This window comes from Dromiciops gliroides, chromosome 1, assembly GCF_019393635.1.
Source record: "Dromiciops gliroides isolate mDroGli1 chromosome 1, mDroGli1.pri, whole genome shotgun sequence".
Classification (NCBI taxonomy): domain Eukaryota; kingdom Metazoa; phylum Chordata; class Mammalia; order Microbiotheria; family Microbiotheriidae; genus Dromiciops; species Dromiciops gliroides.
This window is the reverse complement of record NC_057861.1, coordinates 179769889-179791358: the sequence shown is the minus strand read 5'-3', so window position 1 is coordinate 179791358 and position 21470 is coordinate 179769889. Positions and strand designations below refer to the sequence as shown.

Below are 21470 nucleotides of genomic sequence, written 5' to 3'. Positions count from 1 at the left end.
TCAAAAGGATGAGCTGAGGGATGGGAGGGGGGGGAAGTTGGGGGGGGTGGTGCTACTATGTCATGTGGCTTCTGAAAACAAAGGAGATACAAAGATGACAAAGGTCGTCTGAATTGTGCCTCAGAGAAGACTACACAATAGCACTGGTTGCTGATATGATGTTCTACATAATCAACTATCCATTGTTAATTTCTGCCATACTCTCAGCATTTCCACTGGCATCATTTTGTTTCTGGTGGGATTTTTTTCCAGAATGATTGAAGTTTTGGCTGGAGGCCTGTACAAATGATGGAATAAAAGCAGACATAACAGTGCATCTGACTTAAGGAGCATATACATGATTTCTCCCCAAAGTGATCTTTTTGTGACATATAGACATCAAATGCAGTTCTTTGATAATTTATCATCTAACGTCCATTCTAAGAAAACTTAGCCTTTTAGGCAGGTGTCCTTCAAAAAATTCTAGGAAAATAGATGATGAATAATAGGAAAGAATTTGTCATCTCACCCACCTAATTTACTCTTTATAGTATGGTAGGAGTTCTTCCTGGGAACACTGCTTCTGTTCTGCTGAGAAGGGCACTGGGGAAATGAAAAAAAATATGATGCAAATTAAATAAGATCATGCATCTTCAGGGGAAAAGTGTATGTGGTTATTACTCAGATGATTATTTTAGTACTATTACTACTACTACTGCTGCTGCTGCTGCTACTACTACTACCACTACTACCACCACCACCACCACCACCACTACCTTTGTATTTCTATTTTGTATCTATACCTAGGAATGAGTCGAACATTCTCATTTGTACACCTTTGTACATTAAAGTCATATTATTAAGTACTTATGATTATCCTTCTAAAATCTAGATTCTAAGTATATAAGTAATTTTCAAAAAAATTTAAAACTTTCTTTGGATAATTGTGGTCTTTATGTCAGTACTATGGCATTTCTGAGATTTGTGTTGTATTTTCTTTTATGAGGCATGTGGATTATGGTTTAAAATGTTAAATATGGGAAAATGGAAAGAACATCCACACCATTACTTGGCCTCAATGGACACTGTGATTTCTTTTTCTTTTTGGTCACTGTAAGAACAGTTCCGAGGAATAGAAATGATGTAGTGTCCAAAATATGGATTGGTTCTTAATTTGTGGTTAATTTATTTAAAAGATAATTACTGCACAAAGTCTTGCTGTGATGACTCTCCATGGCATGGATGTGATCCTGAGTTCCTAAGGGTGATGCTAGCAGAACACAAACTTCACCATGCTGATAAGACTTTGAGTATGGACCTGGCCACAGGTTATGGCTTCTTTCTGAGTACCAGCTGGTCATTTGGTGCTGAATTCTTTGGCTGCGGAAATCAATGAAACAAAGAAAAATATAAAATACCCAATTACTCTTTAGTCCACTTCTGTAGTAAGGGTGATTAGTTGGCAGAAAGTAGGGTAAACAAAGGCAAAAATTATGCATAGGGGTGTCCCCACATTGATGAGAAAACAGATTAAAGAAATGTTTGTTTAAACATCAGTATAATAAACTAACAAATAACCTGGCCCACCTCTACCTTTCCAGTCTTTTTACACTTTACTCCCTGCCATGAACTCTTTAATCCAGTGACACTGGCTTCCTGGCTGTTCCTCCAATGAGAAGCTCCATTTCTCATCCAGACATTTGTATGGTTATCTCTCATGCATTCTAGTTATGTAACTTTCATCTATTATTTGTGAACATAAGTATAAGACTACATGCATCTTATTAAATTTATAGAACCTTTCTATGGATTATTTCCTCAAATTGTCTTTGCACTTGTGTGTTGGGACTCTAGAGGAGTGATTACTCTCTATCAAGAGTTGACTCTGTGGGTTTGCACTCCTAATTTAGGAACTCTCCATTTATTTCCCACGAACACTCAGCCAACATACACAAAGCCAACATACACAATTGGCTCACAACAAAGGCATTTATTAAGATAGAATAATAAAAACTTGAACTATACAAAAAATTATCTCCAGAAATATGGGGTACACTCTCCCACAAATACACACAGCATCCAAGGGAAGTGGTCTCAAATTTAGAGTTCAATGGTAAAGAGACACATGTGTAGGATTTGCTATTGTTTGGTCATTTCAACTGTGTCTGACTCACCATGACCCATATTTGGGATTTTCTTGGCAGAGATCCTAGAGTGCCTTGCCATTTCCTTATCCAGCTCATTTTCCAGATGAGGAAACTGAGGCAAACAGGGTTAAGTGACTTGCCCAGGGTCATACAGCTAATAAATGTCTGAGACCAGATTTGAACTTAGGAAGATGAGTATTCCTGATTCCAACTGGGCCACCTAGCTGCTCAATGTGTAGGATACATGGTAGCAAAGGCAACTCCCAAGACCTACTTAGCAGGGCTTTCTCTCTTTGTATGGTCCCCATGCATTTCCCTTTCAATGTAGGGTCTCCACTGAATGGGTTGTCAGATGAGTTCCTGGGGTCTACACCTCTTCATAGCTGACTCTCTTCTCTGTTGTCAGGAGTCATGCTTTCTCCCTCAGGTGTGCAACTCTATGTGTCTATCTGAAGTTTGTGTCTCTATCCAACCTGGATGTATCATGTCCTACTGTTCTACCAGTTCCCATTCAAAGCTATATGACTGATGTTGGTATGGAAGGGAAAGAAATCCTGACCCACCCCAGCCTTCAGTTGATTTCCTCTAACATTTTCTGGGTGGCAATCTCTTCTTCCAGGACTTAGATTCTTAGAGATCCCAGGGGCATGACTAATTTGTTTGCTCACTAAATCATCTTGTTCTAGTCTTGATTCAATCAAAGGGATCTTATACCTTGTTAACACATTAAAAACTCATAATATGTGGCTATATAGATGTGAGTACCTAAATTGAGCTAAGGAGGGGGGAACTCACTAATACTTTCCTTACAAATTTGATTTTTACTAGATTTAACCCATTGTTCTAGTTTGCAAAACTCTTTTTGAATCCTGAATATGCCATCCAGTGGGTTAGCTAACCCTCTTGGCTTTATGTCATCTGCAATTGGTGAGCGAGCTATTTATGCTTGGCATAGATCCCTAGGAAACTCCACTAAAGTCTTCCTAATCAAATCATCAATGGATGTGGCCATTTGGTCAGTTCTGAATCAGCTTAACTGGGTTCTCATTTAGCCCACCTCTACATATTTTCCACAAAAATAACAAAAGAGACATTTTCAAATTCTTTGCCAGAATCCAAGTACACTATAGCTATAGCATTTGCTTTACCAGCAAGTCTAGTAAACCTGTCAAAAATGGAAATGAGCTTATTCTGATATGAGGTTGTTTTAGCTCTTAGTGATTACTGCTTCCTTTTCTGGATGTTCACTTGCTATCTCTTTAATAATAAATAAAATAATAACAGAATGCATTATTAATAAAATAATAAACACAAATAAAAAACAAACAAGAATTGCCAAATTCTTTGTGCCATAATTTTCTGATTTCATTTTTTTCCTTTCTCTGAAAATCAAGTATGTGCCTTTTCCAATGCTGTAGTAGCTTTCTCTTTTCCTATGGTCAGTCTCAGACTGAGCCGAAAGTGTAAGTTTTCATAGAGTTTACATTCCACTGGAGAGATACTCAGTAATTTGCAGAGAGCATGGATACTAACAATGGAGGGGATTAGGGATGGTTTCTCAGAGGAACTATCAGTGAGCCTTGAAGGAATGTCAAGATTCTAGAAAATGAAGATGAGAACAGGGGGCTTTCCAGGAGACAGGCTGCTTTTTAAGGATGCTTAGGATGAACTGGAGAACAGAAAATAGGAAATCTTTGAAAGGACTATTGAAACAGTTTAGGAAAGAAGTGACAAGACCTGAACCAGGGTTATGGACTGTGATTGGAGAATAGGGCTTGGCAACAGGGGACACAGACTCCTACAGAATGGATCTGGTACCCCAAGGAAGGCTCTTCCCAGGCCCAAGGTGGGTGGCAAAGGGGTTGCTTGGCTTCAGATTGCAGAACAGGGGAAAGTGGTAAATGTTTCTTACAGAGACAGATTTTTAATCTCTCAACTTAAGGGAATCCTTCCTAAAAATTAGAGGTGTCCAGAAATGTAATGTCCCATGCTGAGAGCTAATAGATTCTCTATTAGTAGAGGTTTTCAAGAAGATGATACATTAGCACTTATAGGGGATGCTATAGAGGGAAATTTTGCTTAGGTTTGAGCCAGGTTAGATGGACTCTGAGATCCCTTCTCATCCTGCAAAACTGTACTGTGCACTCAGGGTCAAGTGATTATATGGAAACAACAGAAAGAATCATGCTTCTGAATTGGGTCAGGCCATGTTTGCAAATCAAACCAGAAAAATTTCCATGATCCCTGATAACATGGCAGATTTTCACAGAGGTAGCAGGCATCTGTAGTCCCCCTGCTCCATGTGGGGAGGTGAAATACAGTAAAAGTTACCCACAGACCACTAAACAAATACCCTATTGCACTCTGGGACTTCTATTGGCCTTTGTAGTTAAGAAGCACAGAACATTACTTCATTAATCTCTCTGTTTACTTGTGACAAAAGCAACCAACTGCAGGCCTAGGACCCAGAGTTCTAATGGTATAAGACAAGGACTTTATTATGTTCTTTGAAGACTTTGAAGACTTTATTATGTTCTTTAATCTTCCACTTGCTTTCTGCATCAGCAGACTAACTTTCTTTTTTTTAATTTAATTAAATTTAATTAATTTATTTTCTTTTAGTGAGGCAATTGGGGTTAAGTGACTTGCCCAGGGTCACACAGCTAGTAAGTATCAAGTGTCTGAGGCCGGATTCGAACTCAGGTCCTCCTGACTCCAGGGCTGGTGCTCTATCCACTGTGCCACCTAGCTGCCCCTAGACTAACTTTCATTAAAAAAACAAAAAACAAACTATTGTTGGACCAAGGTTTTGAGGCCCAGAAGGATCTCTGTTTTGTTTAGTCATTTTCAGTCACTTTTGACTTTTCATGATTCTATTTGGAGTTTATATAGAAAAGATACTGGAGTGGTTTGCCATTTTCTTCTCATTTTACAGATGAGGAAACTGAAGCAAACATGGTTAAGTGACTTGCTCTGGGTCACACAGCTAGTAAGTGTCTGAGGCTAGATTTGAACTCAGGTCCTCCTGATTCCAGGCTTGGCCCTCTAACCACTAGGTTACCCAGCAGTATCTCTGTAATGTATCATTATTTAATGCAGGATGGTATCACAGATTCCCCTGAAACACTTCCAAATATAGGTAGTGAGTTCTCCCTCACTTAAGGTGTTCAAGCAGAGGGTACATGTATTTTTTTTTTAGGACACTGAAGAAGGAATTCATACACTGGGCAAAAAGTTTGACTAAAGGATTTATAACGTCCCTTCTAGTTATTTGATTCTAGGATTTTACAATCCATTTATTCTATCTGTCCTACTCCTGCTGTCAGTACTCCCCTCCCATAGTAACACTTCTTCTTTTAATTTCCATTAGTACCTACTTTCATCTGACACCCCCCCCCACTTCCAAGCTATAATACCTATTACATACCTGGCTTTAGGGAACAAGAGAGTCAACAAATGCCAAAACCCTTTCCCCAGTGCATATATACATATGTTTTAGGCATGTTATTTTCAGTTGCAAGAGTTTAATGTTATTTCATCAAACTGTGAACTCTCAGAAGGCAAAATTTGTGCCAACTCACTTTTTACTTCAGTGTATACGTTTGGACACTTGGGAAATACAGGTTAATTTGTTTTCTTCCTCTTATTTTAAACCCTTGTTGCTTGAAATATATTTGTGTATATAGTACATCCTGTAGATGCTTCCACCAATGGCACCTGAAAGGTTCATTATGGTCTAGTGAAAAGAGCATTGGACTTGGGTTTAAAGCATGAGACTCAGAATAATAGTTGTAATCACTAAATTGCTGTATGATGTTAGGCAAATGACAACTTCTCAGAGCCCTTGTTTCTTCATTCACAAAATGAGTCCAATAGTACCTATTTCTCACTTACTTTACAGCATTGGTCCATGGATGAATGTGAAGAATTTTTCATTGGATGTGAAGAAAATATTGGATGTGGAACTGCTTAGGGGGCACATAGAACACTTATACAAACATAAGTTATTATTAATAGTAGGTTTTGAAAACTGGGAGATTTGTGCTATCCTGTTGGGGATCGACTAGAAGGTTATTTAAAGGTACCAGTGCTCAGCAGGGAAAAGGATTTGGGAAATGAGAATTTAGTTTTATTCCTGAAAACTGACTTTTTCTCATGCAGAAATGCTAATGGTAGACCATGTTGAAAATATAACATTCTTGGAAGAATATTGTTCTTTTTTGGAAAAAAACCACTATTAACTAAAAAGACAATGTCTCCCTGGAGTTGTGGAAACATTCAACAGCTTGGTTTATGAATCAGTGTAGCTCAGATTCAAGTGGTCTAATTTCCTGAAAACCACTCTATGGCATTAGGTTTCCAGAGGGGGTGTAAAAGCCTGTTGCGTATTTATTCATAGTTATAATGAAATAAAAAGGGAAAAGAATTGTAGAGGAATCATTCTCTGAGAGGGCAAGTCACATTTTTTCTTTTTTTTCTTTTTTTTTTCCCCTAAGGGAACTACTCCCATAAAGGTGGGCAGACCTGCTAACAAGCTTTCTGACTCATGAGATCCTTGTGAACAATACTACGCACAGGCTAGAATCTGCTACTGTTATTCACAGCCCCTTCTTCTCCCAAGGCATCTAATAATAAATGCTGAAATTGGGGGAAAGGTTGGTAGGACACCCCCACAATGTCCTCCAACACTCACAATAGTGGTTTCACTTTTTTTTTCTGTCTCTCAGTGACAGGAGCTGTATTGTTTCCCTGTTTGTTCAACAAAAGCACAAAGGAGAGCTCAGCTCCCAGTCAGCACACTTTAGTTTGAAGGGGAACTGGCAAAAAGATTTCAACAGAAAGTTGATTTATTTCAGAGGATCATGGGAGTACAAGGGAAAAAATGGCACCCAGCCATAGGGAGAGTCCTTGACCTCAAAGCAGGAGCAATTTCAGATCTGTATATGCACATAGATGAAAAGAACACTTTAATTTAGGATGAAACACCTGAATTCTTTTGCAAAGAAAGGAGTCCCTAAAACTTCTTCAATAAGCAAGAAGGTGAAAGCAATATCGAATACTTTTCCCATGCTTTGAAATAAGTAATTCCTTTGCTTTCTATGTTAGACAATTCTTAAGTGAAATATTTTTAAACAAAAATAAACTGAACTTGAACTCTTAAAGAATCTCGATTTTAATTTATTTCTCAAACAAAATAAGTCAACAGGCTATCAGAAGGTAACTCTCTGAATAAATGTGCATTTAACATAATTTCTTTAAAAAAAAACCTGTAGGCCTTGAGCTGTAATTATTAAGGCTTCAAATCTCCCCAATGACATTAACTAGATAACATAATTTGGAACACAGGAATGGAGTAACACAAAATCTGCTCATTGATGCACTGTTCAAAATAATTCAGTCAAGATAATTCTGTACAACACATCTTAAACAGCTGTGGTAGTTTTCAGCAAACTTACCATCATTCTACTTTTAATACTGTAAAGATCTATGATTTCCTCCTTGTGGCTCTGCTCTCTACTGATGGAGATTATAATCTCTCTATGCTACCTCTACCAAGAAAGGGTCTTGAGGAGCAGCTGTGAACAAATTAAGTTATCACCTGGTGGCCAGCCCCCAGGTGACAAAGTTCCCCAAACTTATCTAGGTTGGTCCTTGAATGACAGATGCATGATTTGTTTGCAAGGCTATCCTTGACACCTTTCCAGCTTGGTAGGACCCCTCCCCCCACAGCTTAATTTATTTTGGCATACCCTATTGAGACTGGAAGCATCAGAGTTGGATATTAGTAGAGACAACAACATCCATGTTCAAAATTCTGAGTTCTATTCTATTAACAAAGGATTCAGTGCACAATGACCACAAGCAGAATAATCCTGTAATTCGTATTTTGAAGCAATTTTGGTATTTGTAAATTTCAACATGCTGTAATAATTATTTCTAGAATTTAACAGGACCTATATGGGAATGTTGTTAGTTATATAGTTTGCTAATACTGTTTCCATTTTATCTGAAATATGAAACTTCAAGAACTGCTGATTTGGAAATATTTTTGATTAATGACATGAGAAGTGAAAACATTGGAAATATTTCATTCCATCCTACCAGACTGGTATTTCCAAAGCACAAATCTATGTCACTCCCCTACTCAAGAAGCTTCAGTGGCTCTCTACTGCCTCTAGAATAAAAGGAACCTCTCGCCCCCCACCCCTGACCCAAACAATCCTGCTTGACATTCATTATCTGCTCTGTCTTCTCAGACTTATCTTACATTAGTCCCCTGCATCTACTCTATGGCACAGCCAAATCGACATAGGTCGCATTCTCTCTCCTCTCTCTGTGCATTCCTCTCTTTCCTCACCTCCACCTCTTAGAATTCCTAGCTGTACTTCAAGGCTCAGTTCTAGTGTCTTTCTCAAAAGTCCTGCCTAATTTGAGCACTCTTCCCACCTAACCTGAAATCATCTTGTGTTTAATTTCTATTTATGTAGTTGTACATGTCATTCCCTATCTTCTCCCTACCTAGAATGTTAGGTCCTTGAAAGTAAGAACTGTTTTCATTTTTACCTTTGTATCCCCAGCACCTCCCATAGCACCTGACACATAGTAGGTGCTTAATAAATACTTGTTGGATTCAATTGCTGAATAGGCTCACTATGTGATCATTTAAAACAAAAATCAAAAGAGCTACTTTGTGTAAAAAGAAGACTCAGGCTGCCATGAAGAAGCTAAATTATGTGACAAAATGAAGATTTGTGCAGTGTGGTCAGAAGTGGTTTTATTATGTTCCTTTCTTTTTCTAAGTGAGGGTGAAATTTAATGCCCCTCAAGAGAGGTTAGCAGCAATAGTCTGAATGAGGAATTGTGTGGGAGGGTGCTGTGTGAAGCTCCCGATTTTCTTCTATCACTGATTTTCAGTCTTTACCTACCAATCTTCCCTGCATTCTCATGAACAGAGGTTGATAGCTGTGCAAAGGAGTCTAGCAGCTTTTAAATCTAAGACAAACATTCCCAGGAGACTGGGATAGGAATAAGCTAATATATTTCCCCTTAAACCTTGAAGTATATATACAGTGAAGCAAAGCTTCCTGAGCAGACTGCCACTGCTTTCCTTTGTATGTTGCTGCAAAAGAACAAAGACATTGACCTCTACTGTTACCTTGCTGCTAAATAGCTGAGGATGAGCATGAGTGCATCTGTTTAAAACTAGGACTCTTCCATCACTTGACTTTTGAAAAACAACTGTTGTTGTTCAGTCATGAATGACTCTTCATGACCCTATTTGTTTTTTTTTTTTGGCAGAGATACTAGAGTTATTTGCCATTTCCTTCTCCAGCTCATCTTATAACTGAGGAAACTGAGGCAAAGAAGGTTATGTGACTTGTCTATGGTCACACAGTTAATAACTGTCTGAAGCCAGATTTGAACTCAGGTCTTCCTGACTCTAGGGTAGTGTTCTATCCACTGTAGCATTTTTATTTTTCACTAGGCGCCATGTTATGTGTGGTATCCCCAAAAGAAATGAATAGGGAAATAGAAGACCTAAGTTCTAACCCCAACTCCTCTATTAATTATTAGTATGCCCTTAGCCAAGTATCTTTACATCTGTAGGTCTCAGTTTCCTTTCATATAAAGGATGGGTCATAGAGCAGATGACCACCCAAGTCCCTGAGAGTTCATGAGTTCTATGATTATATGACCTGTTTCTAGTAATAGTAGATAAAGGATTCTCCTTAGAGTCAGAAAGTCCTGCATTTGAATCTATTTGTGTCTCTGACACAAATGAACTATGTGACCACAGGCAAGTCACTTAAAGTCTCAGTAGTCCAGGCAACTCTTTTAACACTCCAAGTTATAGACTAGTTGTTGACGTACCTCTGGTGGTACCTGTAACTAATACTCTAGTACCCAGAGTCCCTCTCAATAATTTAGTTCCCAAGTAAAAACAAACCAACAACAGAAAATAATATAATTAATCTAAGAGTCCATAGCCAGCATCTATGAGTTTATAATATTGCTGAAATTCTTTTTGAAAGACTACAGGGAGCACTGATAGTTAAGGTGTATTCACATATTCTCTTACCTCTGTCTTATCCTGATGTGCTGTTGTTGCTGTTTCAGCAACAGAACCCTTCATACTTTCTCCCTTTTACTAGGCTATTAAGAATCAGCTTTAATATACCGTGTTAAGGAAATTTCTCAGCTGTAACATCAATAAAGGTCTGTTTAGCAACCTATTCTTCTAGTCTTCATTCTGCTTTATCCAATATCATATTTGATTTTCAATCTGGTGGTGAAATTCCTCTTAAGTTCTATGGGAATGTTATGTCAAGAATAAAAGTATAACAGAGCACAAGGTCTCGAATTCAAGGCTGTCACATGTGGTATGACACTCCTCAGAGGAGTTGGTATAATTAAATGGATCTGTGATAAAATAATGGGATTTAGCAGATACTCAAAGACCCACCTGGAGATTAATCTAAACTGAATGAATCAAGTGAGAGTGATTGACTGCTGATTAGCTTACTTCAAAGTTAACTAGATTGTAATCACACCTGGCTAGCCCTTAATGGATTTGGAGGATGCCAACCAATCAGCTTGAAGCAGTGTGTAAGGACCACCTCTGTTCCAGACCTATAAAAAGCTTCCACAATCAGTTTGCTGGAGAGAGTTCCTGATTAAAGCAGGCTCTTGGAGGAGGACTTGAGGAAGAACCCAACCAAGCTGGAACTCTAGGCTACATAGGCTTTTTTCTTAACTTTCTGAACTCCTTGTGAATACCCGTATGCTTTAATAAATGTTTAATGCCCAAAGACTAGTGCTAAAGCTTCTAATTTAAGGTGACCACAATTTAGATTTTAAACATCACAGTTTGGCGACCACAAAGGGACTGCTGAACCCTCAACCTTCTGATTTTCACATTGGGTAAGAAAATGCTTCATTTTTATGGACTTTCTATTTTGATTTATCTTTACCTGCTTTTGCCTTTAACTAATAACTTTATAAAGCACTGGTATGGGGGCGGCTAGGTGGAGCAGTGGATAAAGCACCAGCGGGATTCAGGAGTACCTGAGTTCAAATCCAGCCTCAGACACTTGACACTTACTAGCTGTGTGACCCTGGGCAAGTCACTTAACCCCCATTGCCCCCGCCCACAAAAAAAATAAAATAAAGCATTGGTATTATGAAAGAGAAAATAAAGGGGTTGAAGAAAAACAAGAGAAACTTTATCATCATCATATTTCAAGAATCTGCTTCTATTGCCATAAACTGGCATATATTTTGCCAAAATGCAGAAGTAGACAGCAAGATATTAATATGAGATGTGGAGATTTTAGATAGCAAAATTTAAAATGCTCTAAATTCACTCAGAGAAATAATGTCAGTTCAAATGTTACATAAAGGTTTGCTTTTTATGCCATTGTATCTACATTTTGAAATTAATAGTATGAGTTTGTTTTCATAGAGATTTTCATTCTTTTAAGATCATGTTTTGTTTTTCCAACTGATTATTTGATCAAATTATATAAAGTATTTCCTTGGTAAATTGATTACTATGACAAGTGTAAATTAATTCTAGAAATACTATTTTTGCAAAAAAATATTATTTGAATTCATTGTACACTGTAACATATTCTGACTCAAAGCAAATTCACAGTTTTTGTGATCATTTCACATTTTTTTGCTATCATTATTATCCTCAAATTTTAAAATCCATATGAGACTTGGATTATGGGAGTTTACCATTTAAGACATTAATTGCCTTTACCCATGAGAGGAATACATACAAGAGCAGGCATTGAACTCTCACAGAAGGGGAGACACTTATGAAGTCCAGGTACTGCACAGATGGCTGGAAGTTTTCATCCCACCCATCTCATTCTACACCTGGCTTCTATTCCCCTACAATATGCCTGATGCCATGGACGTCTCAGTGCCATGCATCTCATTAAGCCTGACTCAGTTTCCTCCAATATGTTCAGTGGCATGGACATATATCCCATCCACCTATTTTAAGCCTGGCATACTGCATGTGCTGTATATATTGCTCAATGGTAATCCCCATAATTATCTCAGATGTCATGATAAATACAGTGTTGTATTTGGCCTTGACATCTGTTACCAATTATACTAGATTTTAAAATTTCTCATAATGGCATGAGGATAATTAGGCAGATGATACAAAAGGTGATGAAATGAAGATTTTAAAAAATTCTTGTCTTCTCAATTCATGTTTTTAAGAACCTTCATTGTTTGATTTGATTACTGGCAAACTCTTTAAAGTTGTGTTAAGCTCAATTTTGTAGGAAACTTCCTAGCTGATTACCAGCATCTACACATTTGAAACACCTGAAAAGACTTCCATTCCATGACTACACCCAGAGGACATCCCAAGAATCACCTGAGAAAAGACTTTCAAAGACTTAATTATTTTTTTACTGTTTCATCAAGGAACACCTATTCCTAGAAGAAACAAAGGGGGGAAATGTGATAAAATAATGGGATTTAGCAGATACTCAAAGACCCACCTGGAGATTAATCTAAACTGATTGAATCAAGTGAGAGTGATTGACTGCTGATTAGCTTACTTCAAAGTTAACTAGATTGTAATCACACCTGGATAGCCCTTACTGGATTTGGAGGATGCCAACCAATCAGCTTGAAGCAGTGTGTAAGGACCACCTCTGTTCCAGACCTATAAAAAGCTTCCACAATCAGTTTGCTGGAGAGAGTTCCTGATTAAAGCAGGCTCTTGGAGGAGTACTTGAGGAAGAACCCAACCAGGCTGGAACTCTAGGCTACAAAGGCTTTTTCTTAACTTTCTGAACTCCTTGTGAATACCCGTATGCTTTAATAAATATTTAATGCCTAAAGACTAGTGCTGAAGCTTCTAATTTAAGGTGACCACAATTTAGATTTTAAACATCACAGATCTAAAGGCTAATCCTTTGATATTTGTCATAAGGATGTTACCCATTTAATAAGCAGCCTCTTGCCCCAACATAATGGACACTACTAGTAGGATTCAAAATATTCTGATTTATTTGACTTTCATAACTGTGGAGGAGAGGACACAATGTGGAATCAATCCCCAAAGCATTAAGAACTGCAGCACATGACATATTTCAGAAGTGCAAAACAGGAAGCAAATCCATCTCATCCTAGACCTACTCTCAATTCTTCCACTTCTGTCAACCTAGCAAGGTTTCCTATATTTCAGACAGAAGCAAAACTGCGACTCAGTTCCATGGCTAGCTATTTAAGGCACCTAACACAGCAGGACAAATGTGCACAAGTCCACACAGTATGACAGAGGGAATTAAAAATGTATTTACCATCTGCTGGTAGTTTCCTTGCTGGGCTCTCTTCCTCTTCTACAGCCACAAATAGGGTCTTCATTTCTCTTTCCAACTTTGGAGAATAAGCTTCTTTCCCCCACATCACTGGAAGATCCATTTTGTTTGCTTAAATGGCTGAGAGTGATAGTCAGAAGAGAATAGGTCCTCTTTCGCCATTTCTGCTTCTAGGACAAGAGTTTTAACCTTTGTATAATCTATGTCATGGATCCCTTAAGAACCCCTGTTCTAGGACCAATTTCCTAAAAATGAAAAAAAACAAAACCATAGAGTGCCTAGCACTTGGCTAGCCACTCTTTAGATATACAGATCTTTGGTTTTCATTGCTAATACTAAGTAATAGAATGCTCATCAAAATTTAGCTTAAGGAGTTACTAGAAGGAAGCAGCAGATGTTGGATAAAAGCTAACTGAAATAAACATTATGTTCTCAGGAAGGTTTGAAAACTGGCTGGACTTTGCCATATCATGGTGGACCAGATGGGAGTCAGGCCCCTCCTGGGAGAAAAGAAGATCAGGACTGCAATAATGGATTTAAAGCCTTAGACATTCCTTGCCAAAAAGTAGGCAGAATCAAGATGATGAGCCAGAGACATGGTTGAGAAGATTGGAGGCCAGCTGGTATGATGATCCAAAATCATCTGGGTCATATAGAAGCATACTCCTCAGTAGGAAACTGACTTTATTTGCTGATGTGTGCACCACCCTAGAATAAACTATGAAATTGGGGACACATACTGAATGTAGTATTTTCTCTCCTAACAAAAATGATGAGAAATGATAATAGCTAGCATTTATATGGTGTTATAAGGTTTTCAAAGGGCATTACAAATATCTCATTTTATCCTCAGAACTACCCTTTGAATTAGGCGCTAAGGGAGGGAGAGAAAATAAATTTGTTAATGAAAAAAATAGAGAGGTGGGGGAGTGTTATAGATGTGAAATGTTGCATGCACTATCCCTGAAAGGCAGGTGTTGTTAGCCTCATTTTACTGATGAGGAAACTGAATTGGAGGTTAAATGACTCGTCTAAGGTCACCCAACTACTAAATGTAGGAGATCAAAACTGAATTCAGGTTTTCTGTACTCCAGGTCCAGGACTCTGTGTTATCTTATCAATTCCTAGTTACTTTAAATGGTTTGTTTGAATTAGTTAATATCAGTTAATACTTAAGACCCTTCAATATAGGTGGAAATATTTTTTTAGAAAGATGAAAGGTACCAACTGAAGCTGAACTACCCTTTCTTCCTTTCTTTTTCTCAAAGCTGGATCTGTTACTCACTTGATTTTTTTTTTTTTTGAATGAGGTGGGAAGGGTATCCAGAATCGTAATCTTATTTATCTGTGTGTAGGAACTCTGAATGAAGAAATTCCCTCCACAAATGAAATGTTGTCTGCAACATACATAATCTGAAAGAGTTGTCTTTAAGAAGTCAAACATCTTGTCCATGGGCACGCAGATAATATAACAGAGACATAACCTGAACCCATATTTTTTACTCCAAAGTTGACACTCTACCCACCATGACAGGCTGCCTTTCTGCCTGATTGGTTCCTTATGTTTTCTTTTTTTTTGTTTTGTTTTTTTGTTTTTGTTTTTGTTTTTTTGTTTTTTTTTGCAGGCAATGGGGGTTAAGTGACTTGCCCAGGGTCACACAGCTAGTAAGTGTCAAGTGTCTGAGGCCGGATCTGAACTCAGGTACTCCTGAATCCAGGGCCAGTGCTTTAACCACTGCACCATCTAGCTGCCCCTCCTTATGTTTTCTTAAGTTAAGGAAGGTAAGATTTAGACATCCTTATCAGCCTTTCCTGGAAGCTGAGCCTGGGTATGATGCTCTCATCAGCTCAACTCTTCCTGGGCTTCAGTCAGTATCAGAAGTAAGTCATCTAAAAAAAAAATTGTTAAGTACAGTAGATAATAATGTCAATTTAGTTGGAAGTTAGATTTGCTTTGGATAAGATTTTCATGAAATAATCATAAGATAATAACGAGCTAATTATTCAGGATTCATAGCACTTTCAAACTAGTAGCTTCTCAATGGATGTTTTAATGGATCATTAGAGTAATGTTCCATGCAAATAACACCTTAAATGTTAGATAGGGTGGAATGCCCTGGATTACTTCCAGGTGTCAAACGGAGGATTTTTCTCATTTTCTTGAGAAAGTCTTGTTGTGATAGGTGGTCTCCAAATCACTTCTATGACATTCAACAAATATTTAGTGATTGCTTACTGTTTGTAAAGAAGTATTGTGTTAGTATATTACTTTATGTTGAGGATACTTTCTAGTAAAGGATTGCATAAATCAATATAATACAGAGAAGAATGGGATGAATGAATATGTGAAGTGAGTAGAACCAGAACAATTTATACTATAATATCAATATTGTAGAAATGAACAATTTTGAGGACTTTTATAACCTGAGGAAGAATGAAATAAACAGAATCAGGAGAATAATAAAACATTGTAAAAATAAACAACTTCAAAAGCCATAAGAACTATGATCATTCATGATTTCAGAGGACCAATGATAAAACATGCTATCCATCCAGAGATGAAATGCAGAATTTATATACACATGCATATAGATACACACACATATGCACATATGCCTTTTAGGGGAATTATTTTGATTGACTGCATATTTGTTACTAGAAATTTGGTTTTTAAATTTTTGTTATTGAGTAAGGGATGGTAGGGAGAAGTGAGGAAAGGGAAAGGGAAAGAATGAGTATTTATGTACTGCCTACTGTGTACCAGGAACTGTGCTAATAGCCTTTATAAATATTATCTCAGGGGGCAGTTAGGTGGCACAGTGGATAAAGCACTGGTCCTGGATTCAGGAGGACCTGAGTTCAAATCTAGCCTCAGACACTTGACACTTACTAGCTGTGTGACCCTGGGCAAGTCACTTAACCCTCATTGCCCTCCCTCCACCAAAAAAAGAAATATTATCTCAATTAATCCTCACAACAATCTTGGGAAGTAGGTGCTAAGGGAGGGAGAGAAAATAAATTTGTTAATTTGAAAAAATAAAACTAGAGAAGTGGGGTAGTGTTACAGATGTGAAATGTTGCATATACTTTCAGATGAGTTTTTGTTTGTTATTATTGTTACTTAATTGTTTTACTTTGTTACTTTCAAAGTGAGAATAAAGTATAAATTCTTGTAATGTAAAAAAACAAAACACCAGTAAAACTTTTAAAAAAAAAAGCATTTAATAAACACTATGTGCTAAGTGCTGGGATTCATATATAAAAACAAGCTACTCTTTGACTTCAGAAAACTTATATTGTACTAGGGGAAGTAACACATATGAGAGTGGTGGAATGGGGGGGGGGCAGTTTGTTTTAGGAAGTAAGAGAAAAGGTAAGTAGGGCCATAAGGGAGTCACCTGACATTCATTTTCTTCTCTTTTTTTTTTTTTTTTTGTGAGGCAATTGGGGTTAAGTGGCTTGCCAAAGGTCACACAGCTAGTAAGTGTTAAGTGTCTGAGGCCAGATTTGAACTCAGGTACTCCTGACTCCAGGGCTGGTGCTCTATCCACTGCGCCACCTAGCTGCCCCATTTTCTTCTCTTTTAAAAGTATTTTATTATTTTCCAGTTACCTATAAAGATAGTTTTCAACATTTGTTTTCACAGGATTTTTAGTTCCAAATTTTTCTCTCACCCTCCCTTCCCTCCCTCTTCCCCAAGATGGAAAGCAGTCTGATATAGATCGTATATGTACAATCACATTAAACACATTTCCACATTAGACATCTTGTGAAAGAAGAATCAGAGCACAAAGGGAAAACCTCAAAAAAGAAGGGGGAAAAACAGTCCAAAAGTAGAAAAAGTATGGTTCAATCTACATTCATAATTCACAGTTCTTTTTTTCTGGATGTTGAGAACATTTTCTATCATGATTTCTTTGAAACTGTTTTGTATTGTTGCACTGCTAAGAAGAGCCAAGTCTATCACCATTGTTCATCACATAATGCTGCTGTTACTGTGTACAATGTTCTCCTGGTTCTGCTCATCTCACTTAGCATCAGTTCATGTAAGTCCTTCCAGGTTTCTCTGAAGTCCTCCTGCTCATAGTTTCTTAAAGCACAATAGTATTCCATTACATTCATATACCACAATTTGTTTAGCCATTCCCCTATTGATGGGTATTCCCTCAATTTCCAATTCTTTGCCACCACAAAGAATTGGAATATTTTTGTACATGTCGGTCCTTTTCCCTTTTCTATGGTCTTTTTGGGATACAAAACTAGCATTGGTACCACTGGGTCAAAGGGTATGAACGGTCCCATAGCCCTTTGGACATAGTTCCAAATTGCTCTCCAGAATGGTTGGATCAGTTCACAGCTCCACTAACAATGCATTAGTGTTCCAATTTTTCCACAGCTTCTCCAACATTTATTATTTTCCTTTTTTTGTCATATCAACCAATCTGATAGGTGTGAGGTGGTACCTCAGAGTTGTTTTAATTTGCATTTCTCTGATCAATAGTGATTTAAAGCATTTTTTCATATGGCAACAGACAGCTTTGACTTATCAGAAAACTACCTCTTCATATTCTTTGGCCATTTCTCAATTGGGGAATGACTTACATTCTTATAAATTTGACTTAGTTCCTGATATATTTTAGAAATGAGGCCTTTATCAGAAATATCAACTATAAAAATATTTTCCCAGAGTTCTGCCTCCCTTCTAATTTTGGCTGCATTGCTTGTTTGTACAAAACCTTTTTAATTTAATGTAATCAAAGTCTTCCATCTTGCATTTCATAATATTCAATATCTCTTGTTTGGACATAAATTATTTTCCTCTCCATAGATATGAGAGGTAAACTATTCCTTCCTCTTCTAATTTTTCTATGCTATCACCCTTTATATTGTTAAGGGTTAAAATTCTAGCTAGTCTGTCTAAAATATCTAATGAGTGGTCGCCAATCAATTACAAGCTTTAGCAAGAGTTAGACTTTTAAGCATTTATTAAGGAGAATAAGAATTTGGTAAAGAGAGAAAGGCCTAGATTCCTATCTATTAAAGGGAGAGCACATTTCTAGCTCCCTTCTCCGCCAGCGTCCTCAGGAAAGAGCCCTAGAGTCAGCGCCAGTCTCTTCCTTCCTCCTCCCACTAGTCTGCGTCACTTCCTCCCCGCCAAAGAAAAGACTCCTGGTCTTGCCCTCAAAGACCTTCGCTTCATGGGCAGAACTCTTCTACAGTAAGTATCCAGCAGGTGGCGTCATTCCAATCGTTACAATATCTAAATCTTGAACGTATTTAACTCTATTTTTATATAATGTGTAAGATGTTGGTCTATGCCTAGTTTCTGCCATACTATCTTCCAGTTTTCCCAGCAGTTTTTGTCAAATACTGAGTTCCTATCCCAGAAGCTGGAGTCTTTGGGTTTATCAAACACTACATTACTAGTGTCATTTACTACTGCATTTCCTGAGCCTAGCCTATTCCATTGATCTACCACTCTATTTTTTAGCCAGTACCAGATAGTTTTGATGACTGCCGCTTTATAGTAAAGCTCCAGGTTTGGTACTGCTAACCCACCTTCCTGTGAATTTTTTTTCATTATTTCCCCGGATATTCTTGATTTTTTGTTTTTCCAGATGAATTTTGTTATTATTTTTTCTAGCTGTATAAAATAATTTTTAGGTAGTCTGATTGGTATGGCACTGAATAAGTAAATTAATTTAGGCAGTATTGTCATTTTTACTATATTAGCTCTGCCTATCCATGAGCAATTGATATCTTTCCAATTATTTAGATCTGATTTGATTTGTGTGAAGAGTGTTTGGTAGTTGTGTTCATAGAGTTCCTGGGTTTGTCTTGGCAAGTAGACTCCCAAGTATTTTATATTATCTACCGTTACTTTAAATGGAATTTCTCTTTCTATCTCTTGCTGCTGGACTTTGTTGGTCATGTATAGAAATGCTGATGATTTATGTGGATTTATTTTATATCCTGCTACTTTGCTAAAGTTGTTCATTGTTTCAAGTAATTTTTGAGTTGATTCTCTAGGATTCTTTAAGTATACCATCATATCATCTGCAAAGAGTGATAGTTTTGTTTCCTCCTTGCCTATTCTAATTCCTTTAATTCCTTTCTCTTCTCTGATTGCTAAAGCTAACATTTCTAGGACAATATTAAATAATAGGGGTGATAATGGACATCCCTGTTTCACCCCTGATCTTATTGGGAAGGCCTCTAATTTATCTCCATTGCATATAATACTTGCTGATGGCTTTAGGTAGATACTGTTTATTATTCTAAGGAAAGTTCCACCTATTCCTAAACTCTCTAGTGTTTTTATTAGGAATGGGTGTTGTACTTTGTCAAAAGCTTTCTCTGCATCTATTGAGATAATCATATGATTTTGGTTGGTTTTCTTATTGATGTGGTTGATTATGTTAATAGTTTTTCTAATGTTGAACCAGCCCTGCATTCCTGGTATAAATCCCACCTGGTCATAGTGTATTATCCTGGTGATCACTTGCTGTAATTTCCTTGCTAATATCTTATTTAAGATTTTAGCATCAATATTCATTAGGGAAATTGGTCTATAATTTTCTTTCTCTGTTTTTGCTTTGCCTGGTTTTGGTATCACCACCATATTTGTGTCATAAAACGAATTTGGTAGAACTCCTTCACCTATTTTTCCAAATAATTTGTATAATATTGGAATTAATTATTCTTTAAATGTTTGGTAAAATTCACCCGTAAACCCATCTGGCCCTGGGGATTTTTTCTTAGGGAGTTCATTAATGGCTTGTTCAATTTCTTTTTCTAATATGGGTTTATTTAAGGATTTTATTTCTTCTTCCGTTAACCTGGGCAGTTTGTATTTTTGTAAATATTCATCCATTTCATTTAGATTGTCAAATTTATTGGCATACAGTTGGGCAAAATAATTCCTAATTATTGACTTAATTTCCACTTCATTGGTGGTAACATCACCCTTTTCATTTTTGATACTGGTAATTTGGTTTTCTTCTTTCTTTTTTTTAATCAAATTAACCAATATTTTATCTATTGTATTGGTTTTTTCATAAAACCAGCTCTTAGTTTTATTGATTAGTTCTATAGTTTTTTTGCTTTCAATCTTATTAATTTCTCCTTTAATTTTCAGGATCTCTAATTTAGTGTCTAATTGGGGAGTTCTAATTTGTTCTTTTTCTAGCTTTTTAAGTTGCATGCCCAATTCATTAATCTCTTCTTTCTCTTTTTTATTCATGTAAGCATTTAGAGCTATAAATTTTCCCCTAAGCGCTGCTTTGGCTGCATCCCATAGATTTTGGTATGTTGTCTCATTATTGTCATTCTCTTGGATAAAGTTATTGATTGTTTCTATGATTTCTTGTTTGGCCCATTCATTCTTTAGAATGAAATTATTAAGTTTCCAGTTGATTTTCATTCTACTTTTCCCTGGCTCTTTCTTACATGTAATTTTTATTGCATCATGATCTGAGAAGGATGCATTTACTATTTCTGCCTTTCTCCATTTGACTATGATGTTTTTGTGCCCTAACACATGGTCAATTTTTGAAAATGTGCCATGTACTGCTGAGAAAAAGGTATATTTCTTTCTATCCCCATTCAATTTTCTCCAGACATCTATCATGTCTAACTTTTCTAGTAATCTATTCACCTCATTCACTTCTTTCTTATTTATTTTTTGGCTAGATTTATCTAATTCTGAGAGGGGGAGATTCAGATCCCCCACTAGTATAGTATTACTGTCTAATTCCTCTTGTAACTCATTTAACTTCTCCTCTAAGAACTTGGATGCTATACCACTTGGCGCATACATATTTAATATTGATATTGCTTCATTATCTATAGTACCTTTAAGTAAGATGTAATTTCCTTCCTTATCTCTTTTAATGAGATCTATTTTTGCCTGCACTTTGTCTGAGATAAGGATTGCTACCCCTGCCTTTTTTACTTTAGCTGAGGCATAATATATTCTGCTCCAGCCTTTTAC

The 21470-nt window shown here is 37.0% G+C and overlaps 1 protein-coding gene across 1 annotated transcript in view; it reads right to left on the bottom strand.

Moving 5' to 3' along the window:
* LOC122746901 overlaps positions 1 to 21470 on the bottom strand; it is a 96853-nt gene that overhangs the window by 26511 nt on the left and 48872 nt on the right. Inside the window, exons 4-6 of the mRNA XM_043992988.1 lie at positions 13460 to 13644; positions 1184 to 1359; positions 513 to 582 (exon numbers count right to left, since the gene is read on the bottom strand). Coding sequence (XP_043848923.1) covers positions 518 to 582; positions 1184 to 1359; positions 13460 to 13644 — 426 coding nt within the window. The 3' untranslated portion in view covers positions 513 to 517. The remainder of the gene's footprint in view (positions 1 to 512; positions 583 to 1183; positions 1360 to 13459; positions 13645 to 21470) is intronic.